This window comes from Macrobrachium rosenbergii, chromosome 42, assembly GCF_040412425.1.
Source record: "Macrobrachium rosenbergii isolate ZJJX-2024 chromosome 42, ASM4041242v1, whole genome shotgun sequence".
In the NCBI taxonomy this organism is placed as follows: Eukaryota; Metazoa; Arthropoda; class Malacostraca; order Decapoda; family Palaemonidae; genus Macrobrachium; species Macrobrachium rosenbergii.
Window position 1 is genome coordinate 10227849 of NC_089782.1, and position 24515 is coordinate 10252363.

The 24515-nt window shown below is 41.0% G+C and overlaps 1 protein-coding gene across 5 annotated transcripts in view; it reads left to right on the top strand.

The window, feature by feature from the left end:
• Cdep (Chondrocyte-derived ezrin-like domain containing protein) overlaps positions 1-24515 on the top strand; it is an 804710-nt gene that overhangs the window by 532492 nt on the left and 247703 nt on the right. For 3 of the 5 annotated variants that reach the window (XM_067085454.1, XM_067085456.1, XM_067085458.1), the window contains exons 7-8: positions 11236-11262; positions 13498-13658. In XM_067085454.1, coding sequence (XP_066941555.1) covers positions 11236-11262; positions 13498-13658 — 188 coding nt within the window. The remainder of the gene's footprint in view (positions 1-11235; positions 11263-13497; positions 13659-24515) is intronic. The other 2 variants (XM_067085457.1, XM_067085455.1) reach the window with 1 other exon arrangement.

The window sequence follows — 24515 nt, forward strand, 5'->3', positions numbered from 1 at the left end:
ATCCAGTGATGAGGGGTGAGTTCATGTGTTGGGTGGGTTGACTATTGGGGTAGTGCACATTGAAAGGAGATTGGTGGAGAAGAATTCATATGAACATGGATAGGATGGATGTGGGTATACTCCTTACTCTCATTTTGTAGGTTGGATCGAGTGGTGATGTTCAGGTTTATTGGGCAGTGGATAAAGAAGAAATTCAAGAAGGAATATATTAGAAAAAAAGAAGAAAGTGTTCCATGTGTCTTTTCTTCTACTTCTATACTGCTGGGTATATTATAAAAATCCTATCAACTGAAGATTTTGTTATGCTTCTCCTGGAAGTTTTATGATCACTTCATCCAAGGAATTGACGTCTTAATTCTTTCAAAGTTTGTGCTTCCAGTTTGGAAGCTCAAGTAATGTCAAATGCTTTTGGTTAATGGTTGTCTGTGACTCACAAGCAGCTTGGCAACAATCTCTTCATGCGCCTCCTGAAAATTGCCCTTGTCCAACAAACGTAAGAATCTCCTTATAGAGAATGAAACGTTCCTGAGTTCATGAATTCTTTCATGCATTCAGCATTCAGCCCACATCTTCTACAAGGGGTTCATCATCTTGATGGTTGCAGCTCACTCCAAGTATCTGTGTATTTAGGTTTTTCAGAAATCAGTTCCTTTCGTGGTGGAAAACATAGAGACAGACCAGTCATCCACAATAGCCTGTGATTGATAAGATGATTCATAAGTCCATAGGCTGGATGAGAGAGGTTATGTTAGAAATCAAGAAAATCACATCAGTGTTCTCAAGTCAGTCCTCCATGTTCATGAAATGACAAGAGACTGTCTTTTGAAGGATGAAATGGAGTTGATTTTATTGTCAGACTATGACTCAGCAGCTGTTCAAACAACTAATTATAGTTTTATTTCCAAATCCTGCAGAATTGCTCCTTTGAAAATCTCTTTAGTTTCCTTTGATTTTTAAAAATTATATATTTACTGGGACATGAACTTGAGATTACCTTGTGCATTTGAATGCAATGGAAAGGTGATATAGACTTTGGCTGCCTTGGCCCTTGGGGTAATCTTCTCTTTCTGGGTAGTATGTATCATTTGAGATATTCTCTTCCTGAAGAAGCCTGTCTTTTCCATATTTGGACCTTACTGGGTGCACTATTCACCATCACAAATCTGTTGCTTCAGGATCTGTTGGAACACTGACAACCTCATTTACCCTCTCAGCTTCAACTGATGTCAGCATGCAAAAATCGACACATTCCTAATGTCATCATGGCTTGTAACTGGGGTCTTTTATGGCAAAGATAAAGCCATTTTCTTCATTATATGTGGAGAGATATTCAATTGCCTCCTTTCTTGTCCTGAACCTATATGAAAATGAATCTCTGTTGCTTCCATGATTACATAATGCAAATTTATGGGTACCCTTGGCAGCCACAGATGATAAATCAGAAATACTACAAGAATGCCATGCCTCTGTAGGACCACTGTTATGATTGTCTGAACTAGCTCCAGTTTTTAGTAATACTATTGGCTTTAAGTACATCTCTACTGTGCTCCATAGTATTCATTTTCAATTTTAGAGATAGTTTTTTTACACAATTTTTTGGTATAACATCCACACCACTCTTACTGGTGTATTGCTACACTGAACAGATATGAATAATCAAGAAGTACAATCCCTAACTTAAAAATTTACAAGGCAGGCATTCAGTGATTAATTTTATACTCGTTGGGAAAATTGAAGTAAAACTAAATTTTCTCTTTGCACAAGAATTGCCACACATTCAGTCATTCAAAGTTCTGCACAACTTCAAGATATGCCACACATTCGATCATTCAAAGCTCCTATGTGGAAGACATGGCCAAATACCTGGGGAAAGTTTCACATAAAGGAAAATTTGTAGTTCTGTGCAACCTCTTCCCATGATCTACTGAGCACATTACTCTTTTTCAGGTCTATGCAGGATAATTGTTCACCCCAGTCCCATGCCTTTTCATCAGGGAAAGTGGGTGGGTTTGAGGACACATGGCAGCTACCAAAAATAGGTTTTCCTACTTCAAAACCTGTTTTTTGATAGCATAGCCGCCGTTCGTCCTCATAGGAGCTTACAAAAGAAATTGACAGGTGACAAAATGGCTTAGTTCTTAAAATTCAATCCCTACAACCCAAATAAAATTTTTGTCCAAGGTCAAGACACAAGTTATAACCACATTTTTTATTCCAAATACCCATAGGGTTTGGCCAAAGCACCTATGGGGTCAGGACTTACCATACCACCTACTGATACACAATGTAGTCGAATTTGTTCAAGCTCATAGCAATAATGTTTTAGAAATACTGCTTCTGATGACCACTCAGAGACTTATTCAAGAGAAACATTCCTGAAGAAAGCCAACGAGTACTTACCTTTTGGATGTCATGTGACTTAGGAAAGGAGTGGAGGTCTGCCTTTTTAATAAGGGACACTAAAATAATTCTCAGCCCATGTAGAGAGAGAGTGGTTTGCTTGTGCTAGGGTGTAGGAAAATCGGACCATCTGGGATGTTTGCTGTGACCTTGAGGTAAACCTTAAGTGCTTGAAGTGGGCACAAGGTTTTATTTGAAAAATTGAGTTCCCTTATTGGAATAATTGAAGTAATAGGAACCAATGACTGTTCGGCCAATTTGGGCCTATTAAGCAAGTGGTTCTGTTGAAAGTTAGAAGTTTGCTCAAAACCTCTGAAATCTGGGACAATGGAGGAAAAAGGTATATCGTCCTCCATTTGTTCCAGTCTTGCAGGAATGCATCTCTTGATATTGCTTGATTGTCCAGGTCTGGAGACACATACACTTGAAGTTGGTGGTGCTCGCATGTGGCAAAGAGGTCCACTTTTGGATGTGGCAGCATGTTGGCTGTTAGTTAAAAGGCGTGATTGTCTAAGATCCACTCGGCTGAGGCCGTTGTATTCCTTTACAAAGAGTCTGCTATTACATCAAGAGACCATGTGAGGTGAGTTGCAGACAAGTGCCACTTTTTTGCTTGCTCCATCCAAAGGGTAGATAACTTTACTGCATTGAGAGGAACTGAACGTGTCTTGATGCAGGACATTGCAGTCCTGTTGTCCAGAATCAACAACAAGATGTGGGTCCCTTTTGGAGGTTTCAGTTTTCTGAGAGACAGAAAGACAGCCATAAGCTCTAGGAAGCTGATAAGACACTTCCTCAGAGCAGGTGACCACCTCCCTGCTACATGACAATCCCCCCAATGGCCTCCCCAACCTGTCAAGGAAGCATCCATGTGTATTACAGTAAACCCCCTGTATTTGCATTCTCACGATTCGCGGACTTACACATTTGTGGGTTTCTCTGTGGAACATATCTACCTATTATTCGCGGAAAATTCGCCCATTCGCGGTATTTTTCACTGAGAAATATTCACTAATTACTGTATTTTCATATAATTTTCATGAGTAAATGCACTTTTTGTGTTAAAACTATTAAAATACTCAGGTATAAGCATTTTTACAGGGTTTTTCTTGTGTTTAAACTATCAAAATGGGCAGTTCTAAGTGTTTTTAGAGGGGTTTTAAGTACAGTATTCGTGGATTTTAGCTATTCTTGAGTGGGTGCAGTACGCATCCCCCACGAATACAGGGGTTCACTGTGTTACTCATACAGATGGAGGAGTCACAGTGACCAGTTTTGCCAAAGACCCCTTCTTTATCGCAAATCTTTTTTCTTGCATGCAATAGCCAGACTCTATTTACATTTTTTTTAGTTGCAATCTGATACCACAGATGCAAACTGTAACAGGCCCATCATACGTACCAACTGACGTCTGGAAAAGCTGGGCTGTGCAAGGAACCTTTTCAAGTTCCTTTCTTATTCTGATTTGAGTTTTGATGAGAAGAGACAACTGGCTGTGAAGAGTATCCCAACAAAGTCCCAGCCACCAAAAGCGTCTGCTGGGTGTAAGGCGGGATTTGTTCCAGTTTATTAGAAAACCTTTTGACTGGAGCCTGTTGACTACCGCTCTTAGGCTTCGCAAGCACTCTTCTCTGGTGGGTCCCCAGATTAGCCAATCGTCTAGGTAGGCTATCAGTTGAATTCCTCCTTTCCTGAGTTCTCAGACAACTACTGCTGCTAATTTTGTGAAAACTCCTGGGGCAATATTTAACCTGAAGAGCATGACTTTGAATCTGTACATTTCCTTCCCTATCTGAAACCCTAGGAAGGGGCAGAAGGGAATGGCAATAGAGATATGCCAGTATGCATCTTTCAGATCTATAGAAATGGTCCAGGTCCCTTGCGGAATGAATGAACATACTTGGGGCAACAGTAGTCATCCAGAAACCGTGGCAAGCAGTGTGTTTGTTCAAACTTGATAGGTCGAGGATCACCCTTCATTCGGAGGAATCCTTGTTGGGGATGCTGAAAAGATATGCTTGGTGGTGAGTAAATGCATGTTTCTCTATGGCTCCCTTTAAGAGGACCTCCTGCACATAATCTTCCAAGGGGGGGTCTGGTTTTTGGAAAAACCCTTTAAGGGGGTGGGAGGATGAGACCACTTCCACCCTAGCCCATTGAAGATAATGCTGTGTCCCCAAGCTGCTGTTGTCACTTCTTCTGTTGTTGAAAGGATCCTTTAGGGGCGACTGGAGGCTTGTATGGCTCCGAGTCATAAGTAACTTTCTTTGGTTTAGGAAGAGCAAACTCTCAAGATCGCTGCTTCCCGGATTCCCCTTTTCCAAGAAAAACATATACTTTATTGTAGAATTCTGTTGTCGGGCTCGTTCAGTGAGTTGAGCCACAACAGACTCCTCAAAAAGGTCCATACAGAATGGGTAGAATGTAACAAGGAGGTTACACTGGGGAGTGACATATTGGAACCCACCAACGTTTTCATTTGAGCCTTAATGCAACACTAGAAAATCAAAGTGCTCTCCATAGGGTCAGCATAATGTTTTAGCTACAGCAGCAAACATTGTTTTAGAAGATTTTGGAAGCCTTCTAATGGAAGCTTCCAGCACAGTAGTAGAATTTATAATGCTGAGGAGGTGGAACCTAGCATGAAATTCAGCCAAGACTGTCCCCTCCATGATTTTTCTCATAGGGGGTCCCAAACTGCTGAGAAGCTTCATCTAGAGGGAGCTTTTTTCATTCAAAAGGAAGGACAAGTATTGCCCATTTCTTAGTAGAATTTTCAGGTACTGGGATGACGGAGACAAATGGCTTTAATTCTGCCATTGGATCTCGTGTCCCAGTTTCCACAAAATTCTGAAGGTTACCTTCACCTGATTAATTGTTTTAAAAGTGAAGGGACAAAACGTTGGGGCTAGCCGGTGAGAACATTGGTTCTCTAAAATAGTTGTGGAACTCCATTTCCCATTAACCTGGTAAAAGGTTTCTTCTATGGCTTTCACTGCTACATTTGTAGGGAAGGTAACTATCTCCTTCAGCATTTCTCAATGCCTACTAAAGGAGGGACTAAGTGCCATTCAGGGAGTACAGGCAGTTCCCGGTTATCGGCGGGCTTAATTATCGGCGATCCAGACAAGCGATGAAAATTGGCAATTTTCGGCATCGAAAATCGCTGATTTCCACTTATTGGCGCTGATAATTGGTTATTGGCGCCGACATATACATAAGAGGCGTTGATAACCGAAAATCAGCGATTTTCGGCGCTCACTTAATTTTCAGTTATCAGCGATTTTTGGGTATCATCACACTGTCAGAACAGAACCCCCGCCGATAACTGGGGCTGTCTGTATTAGGAAATGCTGCTCTGTCCCAAAATTCTACATGTTCAACTTCAATCATAGTTTTCATTAATAAGGTATTTGCCATCAGGAGAAAAGATACACATTGAGGTGTTGCACCAAGGGTTATCAGTACCATCAGGGCTGGTTATTGGAGCCCTTACTAACCTTTCATTTGAAGTTTTGTAGCCTGAACTGGTCGTATTATTGCTACCAGTTGGAACTCTAGAACCAAACTCTGCCCGGCAGACTATGCAACCACTTTTTTCTTTCGTTTAAAGGCTGAGAAATTCGTACACATTACATCTAATTCAGTATCCAGGACTGACCTGATTTCCTCTTGGGAATTATGGGTAACATCTCTGATATATTGATGCTCAGTAACAAGGACATCCTTGATACTGCTCATAATATCCTCCCAGAAGTCAGCAAATGCAGCAAGTGCTATTTCCCTATTAGGGGTGCTTGCATGATCTGGCAGTGCCAAGGCAGCAGTTTACCACTGCCTGGCAACAAAAGAACAGAAGTCCTGGATGAGTCACTATACCCCTTAGATGATACAGACACTTCAGGCGAGGTTAGGTTGACCCTATTAGTATCCCCTTCGGTATCTGATTGCTGCATGGAAGAGAGATTTTCCTCTGAGGTATCTCTCTCATGTACAGCAAAAGGCTGTGTCTCTGGTCAATCAGGGTTCAGAAGGGCAGTTTAAGTGGCAATATTCACTTCATGTCTGATAAAAAGGACATCTCTCCCAAGTAAAGACTCCTTTTCTCCATCGGAGGAGTTGACCTGGAAGGTACTAGGAACCAATGCTGTAGGGTATTGGCCTAAACATGGGTTCTGCTTGGAGAGGGAGGGAAATATACTCTGCCAGGGTTCTGCCAGAAAGATGTTATCTCCTCCATCCATAGCCTTACTGAAACATAGGACCCAACAAGACAACTTAAAGCGAGCTGTTTCATTCTTAAAACTTGTTGCCAGGAGCATGTTACATATTTCACATGTCTGGAGACCAACCATATTCCCCTTTTTATTCCTACAGGGGCTGTGTTCATGGCAGGTGGTATGAGCTATACCCACTGGCAAAAAGCGGACCAAGCAGTTCGCTGCAGCACACATACAGTAATCTATGGGTTTTGCATAGTAGTGGCCCTTTAGTGATACAAGGAAGAAGTATTTATTAGAAACTACTTGATACTAACTACCTATACGGTAATCACTGTATAGGTAGCACACATAACACACTACAGGCTGACTTGGTCACAAGTATGTAGCCTTAGTATAATGTTAGGAACCATGACAATGGTTATCCATAAGACAGTAGTAAAGTATTACTGTACAATGTTCATAAATACTACCATAATTTTGTCTTAAATGTATTTTTCATAAATGTTACACATGCTAATTATTTATAATAATTTAGGCAGCACAACTAACAGAAAAGAGGCTAACTTGGACACAAGTATGTAGGTGCTGAAATGCAGTCCCCAGTTAATGGCAGGGGTTCTGTTCCCGGCCAAGTACCAATAACCGAAAATTGCCGCTAACCAAAAATCGGCGATAATAGTGATAACAACTCGCTTAACGGCACCGTTAACCGGATATTGGCGCTGCTAACTGGAGACTAGTGATGTCGCTAAGCAGAGATTGGCGCCATTAAGCGGAGATCAGTGCCATTAATTGGAGATCAGCACCGCTAACCAAAGATCGGCACCGAAAATCTAGTTCAAAGCATCACTAGACAAGCGTTGTAAAGCCAGATCGACGTTAACGAATGCCATCAGTAAGTGGGGACTGCCTGTATACCATTAGGAATCATAACAATGGGTTATTTTTCCCCTAAGACAGTAGTCATGTATTAAATTATTCATAATTACTACATAAATTTGGCTTAAAAGTAATTCCTTGAATGTTACACCACTCAATAAAGACAAAGCAAACCATATCCTATAAATCCAGTTTGTAAAATTATGATTTGTTTACTGGGTCTGGGCTACTCTCAAAACACAGGTAAAACTATAGGCTACATAAGAAAGTACCTCAAGGAAAATTTTGCTAAAATAAATTTTTAATAAGCTAGGTATGTATAAATTAATTACATTGCCAAAGCCAAAGTTTAGATGCATGAAAAACAGACATCAGTGGAACAACATCTGATAAAAGTAGATCCACAAAGAAAAGCATTGTATAACTTGATACAAGTTCCCAGATGTTAATGATGAATGGGGAACATTATCACAAAAAATCACTTAGTTCAGTAATTAAGTACCACAAATCACAAATTGGCTTCACTTAACACCAAGGTTTGGAAGTTAAGCATGGTCACTACTAAGATAAGAGGTCATATACCAATGATCTTCAAGAGCAACATTATTTAAAAATTATTACTTCAAAATAATCAAACATTGTTTGTCAGCCTACAAACACGGTACTGTGGACAAGCCAACCAAACCCAACTTCTCACCTTGTGGGAGACACACCAGCTCCCAACTTTGACAAAATAAAGCTACCTGTACCAGCTAAAAATTTTGAAATCAAAAACTTTTCGCTGGGACTTAAACTTATGCACTTAACTTGCTTCTGAACTTGGTTCTTCCATGATGACCAAAATGAGATTTGGGAATGTGAGGAGATGGACAGAATGAGATACATCTTTAGTTGAGACCAAAAGAGTAATGGGGGAAAGGGCGGATGCGTTGTTTCCATAATAGATGGCCAACGTAGAATGTGTTGTTGCCATAATAGATGGCCGACGTAGAATACGTTGTTGCCATAATAGATGGCTGACGTAGAATGCATTGTTGCCACATCTGCATGTAAAGGATAAGAATTGAACCAAGGGTAGTCGCTGTAGACCAGAATAGAGCCCTCTTGTCTTGAGTCCTTATATTCCATCATTGTGTCAACATGCTTTATACTGGCTAAGACCAACTAGAAGGGAATTCTTTGATATTGGTTGGTCTGTCTTATGGAGCCCTCCGGGGGACCATGAGAGTAGCAGTAACTCCTTTGAAGACGAACAGCGGTTACCAAAAATAGGTTTTTCCTACATCAGAGCATGTTTTTTAAAGTAGCAGTTACAGGAATTTTATATAGGGTAAATAATGCATAGTAAAAAAACTATAAATCAAGTTATTATAAATCCAGGTCTTCATTTAGTGGACTTGGCAAAGGAATGAGGCACTACTGGTATGATAAGAAAAGCAATATTGTTTTAATCAATCTCAGGTGATCTTATAGGTTTATTGTTCACCGGTGGAAAATGGAAATAAGGCATAACATGGGGAACTGTTGATTGAAGCACTATCATTGACATTCGAGGGGTAAAATCCATTGAGGAAGAAAAAGTACTGGATGTGAGTGTTTATACCCATGCAAAAAAAGGAAGAGTGGTATTTGATTCTGCAAAAAAGCTTTTCCTGTTTTGTTCTGTCCAAGTTGTATCACCTCTTGGTAGTGATGCTTTTTGCTTGCAGATAAAAGACATTTCAAACAAAAGTGCCAGTTTCCAAATTCATTATGATGAAGTAATACTAGGGCATCATGAGGGGTAATTTCCCTGAGGATACAAAGTATGTGGACTAGGTAAATTCTTGAATTTTTTTAAACTGTAGAAGAAAAGAGTAGAAGATAACTTTTACAATATAAATACAATTAGACTATGAGTAATCTTATGTTGTTGATATTCCATGATTATTTGACATGAAACAGGAAGTGAATATTTTATTTTTTTAATATTTTCCTCTAATAACAGCAGTCAACTACAGATCAAGCAAAGAATCCCACTGTACAGACAGTTTGACCTTCACACCGAAGATGTTATTCCCTCCCATACAATAAAACAAATAATTGCTGAAAATATTTGCATCAGAAAAAAGAGGATTTGAAATTAAGACATAATTGAGAACCCTTAATTAATTTTTCCTAGCATTATTTCTTGTCACATCTTGAACTGGTATTGTTTGCCTTATACAAAAATGATTGAACTTGCAAATAGTTAAGTACTGGGTAAGAGCAAATAAGCATTAACCCTTTTAGATTTTGATGAAATGAGACGTCTTCATGCAATTTCATTGTCTGAAATTTTAATATCACAAAGCATTGGGGTGGTGGAAGGATGTTGGAGGAGTGTTTATCTCACTCCCCAACAAAAGTAGGGACTGTTTAGATGGAATTATTATTAAACCAAAGCCTATTCGAAATATAGAATTATAAAAATTTTAGCCTACTTTTTCAATACTTTTATTTGCATGAAGAAGCACAAATGACAGTTATATCAGAAAAATTTATTATATTTATCATACTTTTCATGATGCCAAATAAATTTATAAATCTTTATTGATTTTTAAAATAGTATTTGCAAAAAATAAAGACATTTCTCATGCTACAGAAAAATCATGTTATTCAGCTAGAAACTGCAATCAAATCATGAAAAGTAAATTTATAGCAAGTGATAAAAGACAGATTTCATAGCGCTCTCTCTCTCTCTCTCTCTCTCTCTCTCTCTCTCTCTCTCTCTCTCTCTCTCTCTCTCTCTCTCTCTCTCTCTCTCTCTCTCTCTCTCTCTCTCTCTCTCTCTCTCTCTCTCTCTCTCTCTCTCTCTCTCTCTCTCCAATCTTGAAAAGTAGTAACTGATACTACTCCTGAGTTTGTATTTTTTTAACTGGGATTGCAATGTATGAGTTCCATGATGTTTCATAATACAGTGAACCCCCCGTATTCGCGGGGATCGTCCCCACACCCCCGCGAATGGGTCAAATCATGCGAATGCTTAAAACCCTTCTAAAAACACTTAGAACTGCCCATTTTGATAGCTTAAACACAGAAAAACCCTGTAAAAATGCTTATACCTAAATATTTTAATAGTTTTATCACAAAAAGTGCATTTATTCATGAAAATTATATGAAAATACAGTAATTAGTGAATATTTCTCAGTGAAAAATACCGCGAATCGGCGAATTTTCCGCGAATGATGGCTAGATATGTTCCACAGAGAAACCCGCGAATGCGTGAGTCCGCGAACGTTGACAACGCGAATACGGGGGGTTCACTGTAATCCATAATAACCAGTCATGAAATTTTTATTTAGAATTTTTCTACCAGGTTTAGAAAGTTGACTTTTAATTTGTGCTAGTTGACGCATAACAAATACTGTACTGTGGTGTATTTTGAAATACTGTACTAAGATTGCTTTAGCATGTTATTACCACAAATAAGAAATAAAAAGCCCATTACACTCACCATTAGACTGAAAATAATCATATACATGTCTAACCAGTTGGCAGTAGTATGGCTGAGAAGGTTGTAATTTTTTAGACTTGACTCTTGAATACCATAATGGTATTCAACCCTCATTAAAGCATAATATGTGGATGTCAGTGATACATCAGCTAATGCAAGTGATGGTTTAACATAATAATGTATTGGATTATGGAATTGAATTTTGTGTACTGATTGTAGTTACTTCATGATTTGTAATAAGTTCATATTTCTCTTTAGCTGCCTTATGGAGTACGATGGCCTGAGGTGTGTTGGTAGTTTTAATCTTTAATTATTACATTTAATTATTAACATTTCAGGTTAAGGCATGCTTTGTTCAATTTTGGTGACATTTTTGCTCTATTGCTCATTTGTGTTTATTTTCTATGTGCAATGTTCATATGATGTAATTTTTACTTGAAATGCAGCTTAAATATTTCATCAATCATCCTGATCATTTCACTTCATTTAAACTTATTTGGAGTGTAGTATCTTTTTATGTAGTGTTTTACCCAGCAGTTCCTTATTTGATGAATTATAAATGTGTTATTCACCAAATAATTATTACAGGGTTTCCAAGTACAGTACACTGGTTTTACAAAACTGTAAAAATATAAGTTTGCAGAAAGCTCCTTATGCATATGTATATAGTATTTTTAGATTGTGTGAATATTTTAATGCATGTTTTTATAACTTCTTCCAAAGACTGTTCATTGTTTAACAATGCATCTAATGAAGCATTAAAGGAAATCTATTATGTTAGTGGAATACTCTATGGTAAAGTCAGAAATAGTAATCTTTTAAGTCAACAGTTATCTGCTTTATTTTGACAGGTCTTATTAGTTTTCCTTGTGTTCTGGATTGTGAAATCTCGGATTGTGTTAATTTTTTCTCAGACTTTTCCAAAAGCATATAATTACTGTATTGTTTATTATGTAGAATGTAGTCTTCAGTATTAAAGAATTTTTTTATGTGAAAATTTTTTTTATACAGTATAGCTTTTACTAATCAATTTTTATTTTACTAATGTTTTGAGATTGAGAATTAATGTGTTTTGTTACGTGTATCCATAGTTAATGCTATGACAAAATCAGCTGGATGGAAAGACCTCTTAAGTTTTACACTTAATTTTTTTCCACGTTAATATTGTACAGTATTTATGTGGAGAAAGTAATTGGAATGAAGGCTATTCACATTCATATGATGAAATAAGTTTGTTGAAGTCCCTTCACTAGTCTCAGGTGTCAGATGAAACCCAGAATTCCAAAATGCTCTAGCTGTTGGTAGATTCAGCAGGTGAAACAACTTGTTGGGGTTAAGTTTTTTCTCTCAGTTGAATTACATTTATATTTTACAAGGCTTCCTGAAGTAAAACCTATGACATTTTGTTCATAAAATTTCCAGTTTTCTTTCAGACAAAATTATTTGGAAGTTGTGGTTTCTATTTCCCTAGCAGAGGTAAGATTGTAATGCATGGGCAACTGGATAGCTACCACTTGAGAGCTAAGGAGTCTCAGGTGAAGGACTAGGAACAATAAGAGGAACTAGAATACCAGGGGGAGGGGAGGATCTCTTTTGAAGTCCTCCTCAACATCCCCTTCCAGGACTTACTCCTCATGCAAGGAAAAAGGCAGTTCCCTTGGGCTTTCTGTGTTTAGTACAGAGAGCTCAGCATCTCGGTCCACTTCTTCCATTTATTCACAGCCTCTGTCCTACTTACTGACTTTTCATCTCCATTGGAGGCATCATACAATAAGATCATGGATTCTGATGTCATGACTTATTTGTCAGAGCATGGAATATGCTCAGGATGGTGAGGGTAAGCTTTTGTAGGATAGCAGCAGAATATGTCATTACAGTAACCAAATATTGTACACTGGTGTCTGGTGATGGCAAGCTTCCCTAGTGAAATTTAAACTCTGTTTCCATTTTGAAGGAATTCCACAGAAATAGTAATATGTACATATGAGTTGTAGACAGTCTACATATGAGTCTTAGGCATGACTGCTGCAGAAGTGTTGACGTTCAAAATTAAGAGTGATTTCTAGGGGTGGTACATCCCAAAGAAAGGTGATCGTGGATGGGTAGGTTATATTTTGAGCAAGTACGTAGAAATATTTGAAAATAAAGTCAGAATATTTTGGTTTGGATCTTAGATGTCATAGCTCTTTTTTATTATAGAAATATAAATCGCTCCCACTTGTCTTCTTGGTTGTTGCCTCTACCAGCAGAGCAATATCTGTCCGTTACCAGCCATTGCCAACATATGTATATACTAAATGTAAAATTCCATTTTCCATTCAGCTGTTTTGTGCTAATTTTTCATTTTAATTTTATTGTAGTTACTGGGAATTAGAGGTGTCAGTCATTTTTGCCTTTAGCCTTTGGTGTGTTTGTATTTTCTCTCTTATTAAGCTGCATTACAAGTTGATTTTTTATCCTTTATTGTTACAGTATTCTTATATGGAACATTAATTTTAAAAACTTCTCATGCTTTTGCAGGGATATTATAAGGATATAGTAGAGTTCTTCTTTGATAGTCGAAATGAGTGCAAAAATTTCTGGAAGAAATGTGTTGAACACCATGGATTTTTCCGTTGTTCTCAAGTTAAAAAAGTACCTCGCCACAAAACTAGGGTTTTATCAAGAGGATCATCGTTTAGGTAAGTGTATTTCAACATTGATTGAAAACTATTACTTTTACCCATTTTTGTGCTTGTATGCTGTGTTAGATTAATATATAAAATTGAAATTTTGCTTAACTTCTAAGAGATATAGTAACTGTAAAAAAAAAGTTGTTCAGTAAAAATTGGATATTGTATATACTTCAGATAAAAAGAATTCAGTCCCATTTTGCTTAGCTTTGAAGTTGAATGGGCAGACCTTTTTTATATTTATCAGTGATAAATTAAAAATAGTGAAAGTCTTGAAACATTAGATGCTTTAGGATTGGTGTTCCTGTTATGTACTATAGTCTAGTTCATTCCATCTGTTCACTCACTAATGTAGGTTTAAGGTAGATGTGGCATACGCATAGCTAATTATCAATTAGCTGAAATTAAAGTATCTGATATAGGCTTACCATGATAAAGATGCAAAGTATTTCTTCAGTAACACATCTGAATTCTTACTTATACACAGAACCCACACACCTTCTTTAGGTCATAAACATGAATAGGTTAATTTTCAAAATAGCGCGAAATATTGTTGTCTGTGAGGCCAGAGGAGGTGAATGGAACAGCCACCGCAGTATTGATTGGAAGGCGAGAAATTTCAGTTAATACATGGCACGATGGCAATTGTATTGTGATTTTCTCTTCAGAATACTCTTCATATTTATATAATTTTTTGTTGAGCATACAAATCATTATAGCTTGGTGAATGGGCATGTTCGGGACTATTTACCCAAATAACCTATCAAACAAAAGCCTGAACTCCCATTGAGTCCCCACTATCCTTGGTATTGATGACAGACATATGTCATAAAAGGCTAACCTAGACATATTTTTTTTTCATTTTTGGGCATAGGAATAATATTTTGATAGAATGAATAAATAAAGGTCACAGTCAAAAAAGTAATTTTGACTGAAATGGAATATGTGCATAAAAGGCGGCCAGTAAATTAAAATATTTGGCAGATCAGTAGCATAGGCCTAGCTTCACTGGTCCATGCTTCTTGTTCTGGTGGTAAACAATGTTAAAGGTTATTTTTCAGTTTACAGATGTAGATATTACTTTGGGATCATAATAAAGTTATTTTTATATGCATGGAATGAAACAGTTTGCAGAATAAAATTTGAATGATAAGAAAATTTTGTGATTTGACCAGTTTTTGAGCATAGGTCTTAAGTGTAGCCTGGGCTAGACTGAGATAATTCATAATTTTGATAGCGTAGCCATTGTCGTCCTTAAAGGAGTTTCACTTACATGGCCCCCCCCAGGGCTCTGTAAGACAGACCAACCAATTACAAAGAATTCTCTTATAGTTGGTCTCAGCCAGAATAGTGCTTGTTGGCACAGCGATAGAATATAAAGGATTCAGGAGAGGAGGGCTCTATCTCCTGTCCTACAACAACTACCTCAGCTCTCTCTACATCCCACTCGCACAGATGTGACAAGAGCATCTTCACTATTACACTCTGGTCTGTCCAAGAGTTCACTTGTCCCCAGGTTGTCTTCTATGCATTTTTCGAGCATCATTACACCAACCAAGCTAAGTACTTACTTTTAAGACCCAGTTAAAAGTTTTATTTCCTAAAATATAATGGATAGGCTTATGTATGTTTAAATTTCGAGCCAGTAGGCCTCTTGCAAGGTGAGAAGTTAGGAGTAGATCGTTGGGCTACGCTGTAATGCCTTGCTGTTTTTTCTTGTTTGACAAAGTGATAATTAGCATTAAGTAAAAAATATTAGACAATTTTGCTAATGAAACTTATTATGCAGGGACCTTTTTAACATTGATAGATAATTTGAGGTTGTCAAAAGGGTAAATCTTGTTACCCTAACTTCTTGTTTACGAAACATAGATGTGATCTTAGTTCCCAGTCGTGTTTGACTTACAAGCCTTGGTGTTTACTAAAGGCCAAAGTATTTCCTTTGTAGTATTTTATAATCCAACCAAATGGGTTTTGTGATGTCGACAGTTCTCCAGTTATCCTTGATATCAGGTTTCTTTTCAAATGTAGCTGAAGTATATTTATGCGGATCTACTTTCTACGGGTATTACTCTGCCGGTAGTGATGTCACAGGTGTTGAGAAAATTGTCATGATGTTTGTCTTTTTCCTAAGGGAATACAAAAGTACTTTTTTGTAATGGTGAGCTTCGACAAACAATTTAAAATCCTAGAGATACTGATTTAATATATTTTTGGTACAACAATTCCAGTAATTATTGATTTTGTTTATATACCAACTAACGTAGCCTAGCCTATAGGCTACATAACCTTTACCTGGTGCTTGGGAATAGACTGGGTAATTAAAGGTTATGAAATGTGTAGAAATGTACAGTATGGATATCCATTTAGTTTTGTCTTAATTGAGTTAAGAAGCATTTGTAATGAAATCCTTTAAGGCAGTGTTACTGTAGTAATTGTGAATTAATATTTGAATACATTACTACTATTTTATGGATATGACCCATTGACCATGTTTCCTTGCTTCATACTAAGAACATGTGCTTGTGGCCATGTAGGCCTGGGTTAATTTGAAGTGTTTGCTACCTATACAGTGATATAGGTAGCTAACACTAGGTAGTTTTCATTAAAAACTTGTTCCTTTTCATATCACTACTGGACTACTATTACACAGGACCTACACATGACCTGCACCACAGCAAATTGATCAATCTGTTTTTCTCCTGTGGAAATTGCTCATAACTACCTGCCATGAGCCAGCCCCTGAAGGAATAAAGGAGAATTTGTTTGGTGGCTGGACATGTGTTAAATATGCAGCATACTTCTGGCAGCAAGTCTGATGGGTGAAAGCTCATTTTTAAACTGTTCTATGTTACAGGCTCCTGCACACAACCACCCTAAATAAGGCAGGTGATATATACGCTTGCAGTCTCACTGCTCGAAGAGAATTGTTAAATCTCATGCACACGCTAACTGTAGTCAGTGATCTGCCTTCCACCGCTAAAGTGAATAGAACCATTCCTGCTTTTCTAATCAGATTTTCTCTGTCGCTGGTTCCACTAACATCTGTTGTTGGTTCTGCTTGATTTTTGCCGCTGTTAAGGAGGATCCTTTGACCGATTCTATGACTATTGGATCTTTGGTTTGCATACGCCTATTGTGACTGTTTTTGGCTTTGGCTTTGAGATTTTTCATTAAGATGTCTGATATCAATGTTACACCTGTGTTTCGTAAAAAAGTAATAAGAGTAAGGTGAGGTTGCTAAAAGCTCGCAGACCTCACACCGTGTATGCAGCAGGTGTAGGGGAAATGATTGTTCTTGGACAACAGTGTAAGGAGTGTGAGGAATATGTCTGTGTATGAATGGAAGGTTTTGACTTCTTATTTGAAGAAGCTGAAAGGATAGAGCTAGGGAAGCATTTCCTCTCTGCAGCTTCCTAGCAGGTCCCGCCTGCTGAGTACATGAAACAACACCAGCCTCCACACTTTGCCTCAGGTCCCTTCTCCTACCAACTACAATTGCCTCTGAAATGAGGCCGTATGAAGGCGAGAACTAGGATGAAATCGCAACTGTATGGATAAGAAGGTAAGAGGACAGTGATGTGTGCAGTAACCCCAGTGTAGTGGAGGGCGCTTTCTGATTGCACCATTGCTCGTAGACTCCAGACCTCTCTCCAAACTCCCAGACCAGTGTGGAGAGGAATGTCGAAGCCGCAAGGAGGATGTAGAGTATCCCCTAACGGTCAGGCGCCCTTTCGGCAGATCCTGTTGTTACGCCCAGGCTGCCTTGGATCGCCATAGTGCTGGGTATCCTGGAAGAAGTGCTTTCAAGGGCCTGACCTGCCTCACTGGCACGCCGCTGGAGTTCGGCTGATAAGTCGCGCCCCGAAGAGATCCTGGAAGGCTCCCAGAGCAGCAGCTTGGGATTCGAGCCCCGAGCGCCTCCCCGGAGATTCTCCTACCACAAGAAGAGAGCCTCAAGATCCCCCTGGCCCTCCAGGAGGTGAGAAGGAGCCGCATTTAAGCAGATTTTGGCCGGTCTCCAGAGCAGTTGCTGCCGCCAGGATCTCTCCGCGATCTGCCTGCCGTAGGAAGGATGACTTTCTTCCCATCAAGAGTTCCAGGAAGCGTCCTTCTTTGAGTCGACGCTCTTCTCCTGTCAAGCTTCCTTCCAGCAGCAAGCTTTTTTCTTCAAGGAGACACTCTTCTCCCAGCAGGCGCTCATCGTCGGAGGGAAGCGCCTCTCCTTCCAGGCGCGCTTCTCCTCGCAGACCCTCTTTCTTCTTTGGAAGGCGCTTTCTTCTGCCAAGCGCTCGCGGGATAAATCCTCCTTAGCAAGCACCGCCTCCAGCAGGCGCTCTTCAGCAATAGGCCCCCTCTCCCGGCAGGTGGCTCTCATCGTGGACAGAGCTCCCTCTCCCGTCAGGCGCTCAGTCCAGCAGCAGGCGCCATTCTCCTGGCAGGCGCTTCTCGTTGACAGAGGCCTGTTCAGACTTGCTTCGCCTGGACAGGGCGCTCCTCTTTCTTCAAGCCTCTCTCCCGGCTGCCTCCTTGAAGAAGTCTCAGAGGAGGAATCCCTAAGGACGCTAAGGTTTCTGATTATAAACGACTGGCTTTCAAGATTCAGGAGTTTGGAGACTTAGCCACACCCTCCTTTCCTGGGCCACAGGGACAGCATTTGTCAGCAAACCCTCTTTGTTTCTGGCAAAGATGCGCCTACGATTCTCATGAGGAAAGCTTTTATGGGAGTTGAGAGTGATGCAGTCGTGAAGAAGGAAGTAGGTGGACTGTTTTCTTTTCCTCCTTTCTAGGCTTTGGGAAAGTCTGAATTTGGCACGTGACCATGAGCCTAAGTTGGGTCTCCCTCATCAGCAGATGCGGACTTTTTCATCTCTGGTAGACCTCCAGGAGGCTTTCTTCCTTCTCGCGAAGGCCACCTGGGGAATGTGCAAGCTGGACCATCTCCCAAGGGCCTTTTAGAGTTTTGAGGTTCACTTATGGATTGGCCCTGGGGCTTTTGGCCAGGAGGACCTGACCCCGAATTTTAGTATGGATGATTTTGTTGGGCTGGCAGCACCTGCTTGTCTGACAAAGCGGTGAGGGACGGATCCTCGAAGTCGCTGCCTTATTCGGAGCAGGAATCCTTAAGAAGAGATCGGTCTTCAGCTCCTTCCTCACCAAATCCGTGTCTCCTCTCCAGACGTCCTCTCTCCTGTTTGCTCCTCTATCGCCCCATCTTTTTCCTCTCTCAAGAAACGTTATGAGATTTCTCGCCTCTTGTCGGAGAAGGCTTACTCCAGATCTTTGGCTCAGTCAATAAAGAGAGTGAGACCTGCTGTTCCCTTCGCCAAGAAGGAGAAGGTTCCCTTTCAGGAGCCCTTTCGAGGGGGCCCTTCGTCAAGAGCCTCCTTCAGAAGTAGAAGACCTGAGAGAAGAGGAAGGTCTTCCTCACGTCCTATTAAAAGGACGAAGTGAAAATCGAGTACTCCAGACAACAGTGGGTGCCAGACTGGGTTGAGCCTACAAAGTCTGGGCACAGAGGCGGACGACTGGTCCTCTCTATTCTAAGAAAGGCTACTCATCCTGCTTCAGGAGAGTCTCTCCTTGACAACAACTCCAAAGGGAGTTATCAGCCAGATACAGAGATCCTGTCAAGAACCAGCCTCTACAAGCAGTGGAACAATGCTGAAAGGAAGCCATAGGGCCGGTTCAAGCTTCTCCATTCCCAGGGTTTTACAATCGCTTTTCTGGTGCCGAAATCTTCAAGGGAGGCTGGGTTCCTGATGTAAGCGCCTGAATCTTTCATATCAAGACGTAAGTTCAACGTGAGACGACTCCTTCGTTCATCCGCTCATTCAGGATTGATGGCTCTCTGACCTTCTGTGGACGCTTACTCAGATTCCCATTCATCCTCTTTCAAGAAAATTCCTAAGGTTCGTGATTCAGGGAAAAGTTTTCAGTTCAGGAACTGTTCTTGACTTCATCGCCCTCAAGTGTTCACGGGCATTAAGGAATGTGGCCTGCTATTACATTTAGAAGGAGTGAGGATCTCGATGTATCTCGACGACTGGCTGATTCGAGCACAATCGAAGGAGAGTTGTCTGGAGTACTTATCTATCACCCTAAAATTGACCCAGTCCCTAGGACTATTAGTAAACCCAGGAGAAGTCCTGCAGTTGTTCCGCAACAGTATACTGTTTACCTGGGGATTCGATGATTCTCGGGATTTTCAGCATTTCCGTCCCGGAAAGCAAGCTAGATCGCTGCCTGGAAAGAAGCAAGAGTCTCTCCTAGAAAAGAACATTGTCTCGCTGAGGGTCAGGATGAGTCTGCTGGGGACCATCTTCTCTGGAGCAAGTTCGCTTCCTTAGGAAGACTTCACCAAGACCTCTTCAATTTAACTGAAAGAAAGATGCGACCAGAAGTCTCTACAGGATCAGCAGGGTTGCTCCAGATACGGGCAGAGTAAAGGGAGGATCTCCGTTGGTGGTTGGACTCTCAAAAATTAAAACCGAGGATTGTCTCTTCTGCTACCGAGCCCTCACTCTGCAGTTATTCGCAGACTTGGGAGTCGGGATGGGGAGCAACACTGCTCGAGAGAAGTGTCAGGCACCTGGAGGGAGGCCAGGTGAGCTGGCACATCAACAAGAAAGAACTGTCCACGTGGCACTCAGCTCATCCAGTTAGTTCAACTACTAGTCACAGGACAGTATCCAAGTGAACCCGACAACACCACTGCCCTGGCTTAGCATCAGGGGAAACAGGAGGTCACATTCTTCCCTCAATGAAGAAAAGCGAGATGTTGCAGAGGGTGGAGGAGAAGATCAAGACTCCTCACTGTGTTCTGCATGGGTGAAAGGAATGGGAGGGCTGATCGACCAGCAGAAAAAAAAAGATCTGGTGTCCACTTCCACGGAGGACTCACCGAAGTTTGCTAAAAGCTGTGGAGCTTTGGGGCGCCGAATATCGACTTTGCAACCCACTGGAATGCAAATTGAAAATCATCAGCCTCCGATTCGGACCGAGCAAAGGTTACAGACGGTCGCCTCCAGAATGGTCCGGCATAGACGGGTATGCTTTTCCCTATCTAAGATATCTTTTGGGAGAAGTAGGCGAAGTTCAAGGTTTTCTCGAAGCGCACGAAATTTGACCTTGATCGCCTGCTGGCCAGCTCAAGATTGGTCTACAGAGGTACTAGAATGGAGGGTAGGATTTTCCTAGAACGCCCCACACAGGGAACGATCTTCAAACAGCCCCACTTCGACAGAGATTCCACAAGAATTCTCCGCTCAATCTGACTGCCTTCAGACTGTTAAGGATTGGCCAGAGCAAGGGCTTTGTCAAGGCCAAAGGCTACAGAGCTGCAGAACCTCAACTCAGCGCTGGCTACCAGTCTAAGTGGGAGTTTTAGGAGATGGCAGCACCTATAAGATATCCCTCTGTGCACCCCAGACAGACATTACGACTTCCTTCTCTACCTGAGGGACAAACCTCGCCACCCACACCAGTAGTTACAGGAGTATGTTGAGCATTTGTATTCAGACACTGAGGCCTGAATATCTCTGAAATAAAGACCTTCTCACAACCTCACAAGGCCCTGAAACGCCAAATCCAAGACTGAAGCCTTTCTAGTTGGGAATTTGATAACTTAAAATTCCTAATGTCCTTAAGAAGAAATTCGGAATCTCTCAAAAGCTTCATTCAGGGGATCTCACCAGGAAGCTCACCGTTTCTCTTGCCTGGCCCTGCCAAGAGAATAAGCCAATCCCCCAAGCCTTATAGAGTGATGGCAGATTCGCTATATGCCCTTTCAAACCCTTCTTGGCTAATGAAAACCTTCTAAACCATGGCTGGGCAGCTTCTGTTAAAAGGTCTCACAGTGACAGGGCAAGAGTTGAGAGGACTCTAGTCTGTTAGGGAGCCTCAAATCACCCTGACAAGTAACAGCAGCTGGGAGGTACAGTCGGTGCCTCTGGTGCCTGGGTCAGATCCTACTAGGACCGGGACCTCAAAAATGCTCAAGCTTCTTTCATTAAGGACGCTAATAAGTGAAGCATCTGTTCAGGAGGATGAGCACCTAAAGCCTTCAGAGTGTGCTATCATGATGAGAGCCATGCACATCCTTGGCTTTTTTCACAAGACGTTGTCTCTCCAGCACTTTATAGAGGCACTGCACTGAGGTGTAATTCAACTTTTCAGATTCTAATATTTAAGGGGATGTTAGAATGACATAAGGTTTCTCAGAGTTTGATATCTCTGGGATTCAGTGCTGACAGGTTGAATCTGATCCACGAGTTTAGGCCATTTTGGTTGTTTTTTAATGCTTGGTGATGTGTGTTTTTATGGTTACTGGAAGAGGGTGCTGAGCAAAGCCCTCTTTCATTTCAGATCACTAATACAAGAAGCCAACAGGTGGTCGGATTGTTGTTATGCCCCTGCCGAGGAGGATTTGGCCGCGTAAGAGGGATAGCCCCATTGAGGCATCTGTGTAGCCCGTCAGCGTAAGTGGTCAGCCCCCATTGACACAATCCATACAGTGGCTCCGTCAGCGGGCGGTCATTCCCATTACGGCACAATCCAGAAGGCTGTCGGTCATAGGTCGCATCCTCGCCGGGAAGCTCTATAAGCAGGTCGCGGGATGGTATCTCATGAAGTCTTCTGCCCCAATCAGGTAAGAACCATGGTTTTTATATCCTACAACATATGCTGTTTCCCGCTTTTTAGTTATTAGCCGTCTCTTGCCCTCCAAGGGTGCCATCAGCTAAGTATATATCTCGGCCATACTTACCCGGCAGATATATACGATGAATGGCCTCGCCAGCCTCTCAGGGAGACAGGCAAGAGAAAATCTGATTAGAACGGGAATGGTTCTATTCCCGCCACCCAGCGGCGGGAAGGGTAGATCACCTGATCACCGTTGCGTGACGCCAGATCTGAATTCTGTCGAACGCGCTCGGAGACCATAGCTAAGTATATATTCACAGGCACGATCCGCCCGAGATCGGTTATGTCTAATGAAACAAGCAATTGGGCTGTAATGACTGACGAGGTGACAAACAAAGGAGGGAGGAGCAGAACAACACATAAAAAAGATTACCATAATATTAGTTTTATTACAAATTAGTTATATACATATTTACAGTGAGTCAAGGTTCTGGGTGGCGAAAACACACGAAAAAATGATTAACATACATAACATTCAAAAAAACAAGTCAAATGAATCAAAACTTTTAAATACTGTAAGTTAATAGACATATCACACAATTAAGGAGCAAAAACAGATGGCTCAAAATAACACTAAAGCAGCAAAGTAACAGCAATACATGAAAAGTATAATAAATGACACAGTGGGGAGCATCATAACAGTTAATAACAAACTCAAAATAGTGAGCATAATAATAATAACCAATCAACAGTAAAAACAGTTAGCAAAATACAATTAAATTAACAGCAGAACAGCATAACACTAATGCACAAAGCAAACAGGAACACTTCCTCAAACAATGAGGACCACAGTCCAATGCCGGACGATCAAGACAGAGCCGATACGACAACCGCCTCGTCCCTAAGGCAGTACTGACGTCCTCCTTCGATAACGACGACCATGACAGAGCCGACACGGCAACCATCTCGCCCTCAAAAACTCTCCACTGCTGCTCTGCTGCCATGGCTGATCCTCAGGTACGTATACCTGATGCTGCTACCCCAACTAGACTCGCTTTGCCGCCCTGGACCACCAGTCGCTTTCGCCCTCAGAACCTGACTGGACGGTTTGACGCCATCCAACAGACGTCAACTCGCCAGTAATTAAAAACAAACAAAAACAAAGGAGGCAACAATCCACTAAAGGAACAATCGACAAACGATTGTTCCTAACAGCCGGGTAAGTATGTACAAAACTTTATTTTATCATAAAAATATCATTTTCAATAGGAGTATGGAAAAAGGAGACTACCATGTACATCATTTTGGCAGAACTATGGTAGTGTTTTTCCATCCCTCTCCGAGCAGAATCCACATTTGGGCCAGTACTCCAATAGCAGTGGATTCTAGGAACTCTCACTTCAACTCCTCTAATGGAGCCTTTCCTTTAGAGAGGGGTCACTAATTCCCGACATGAAGTGGGTATAGCCACTGAAATTTCACTTTTGAATTCAGAAAATCCAGGGAAGTCTTCTGCTTTACATGAGAGAGATACTTCAAATAAGAGTCTTGCCTTTCCCAAGCAGCAATCTTGTATTGAGGGGACCCTGATAAGGTCCACCCAACCCCATGAAGTGTCTGTACCTTCTAGGGGGTAGTGATTTATCCTGGACTTCTGTACTGCCTGGCAGTGGTGATATGACTACCTTTGGCTCAGTCAGTTCCTACAGGCTTCCCTAACAGGAAAATTCTGCTTACTGTACTTTATATAATGCCAGGCAGTGATGATACGACTGCCTTGGCTCATCAGTACATGCAGGCTTCCCTGATAGGAAATTCTGCGTGCTGTACTTTCTAGTATACTGCCAGGCAGTGGTGATACGACTGCCTTCATGTAGACTTCCCTGATAGGAAAATTCTGCTTACTCTACTTTTTATACTGCCAGGCAGTGATGATACAACTGCCTTGGTTTATCAGCTCATGCAGGCTTCCCTGATAGGAAATTTCCAGTTTCTGTACGTTCTATACTGCCAGGTGTGATAATACGACTGCTTTGGCTCATCAGTTCATGCAAGCTTCCCTGATAGGAAATTCAGCTTGCTGTACTTTCTGTACTGTCAGGCAGTGATGATATGACTGCCTTGGCTCATCAGTTCATGCAGGCTTCCCTGATGGGAAAATTCTGCCTGCAGTACTTTCAGAATTCCAGTAGGAAATCATGAACATATCAAGGATGACCCCAT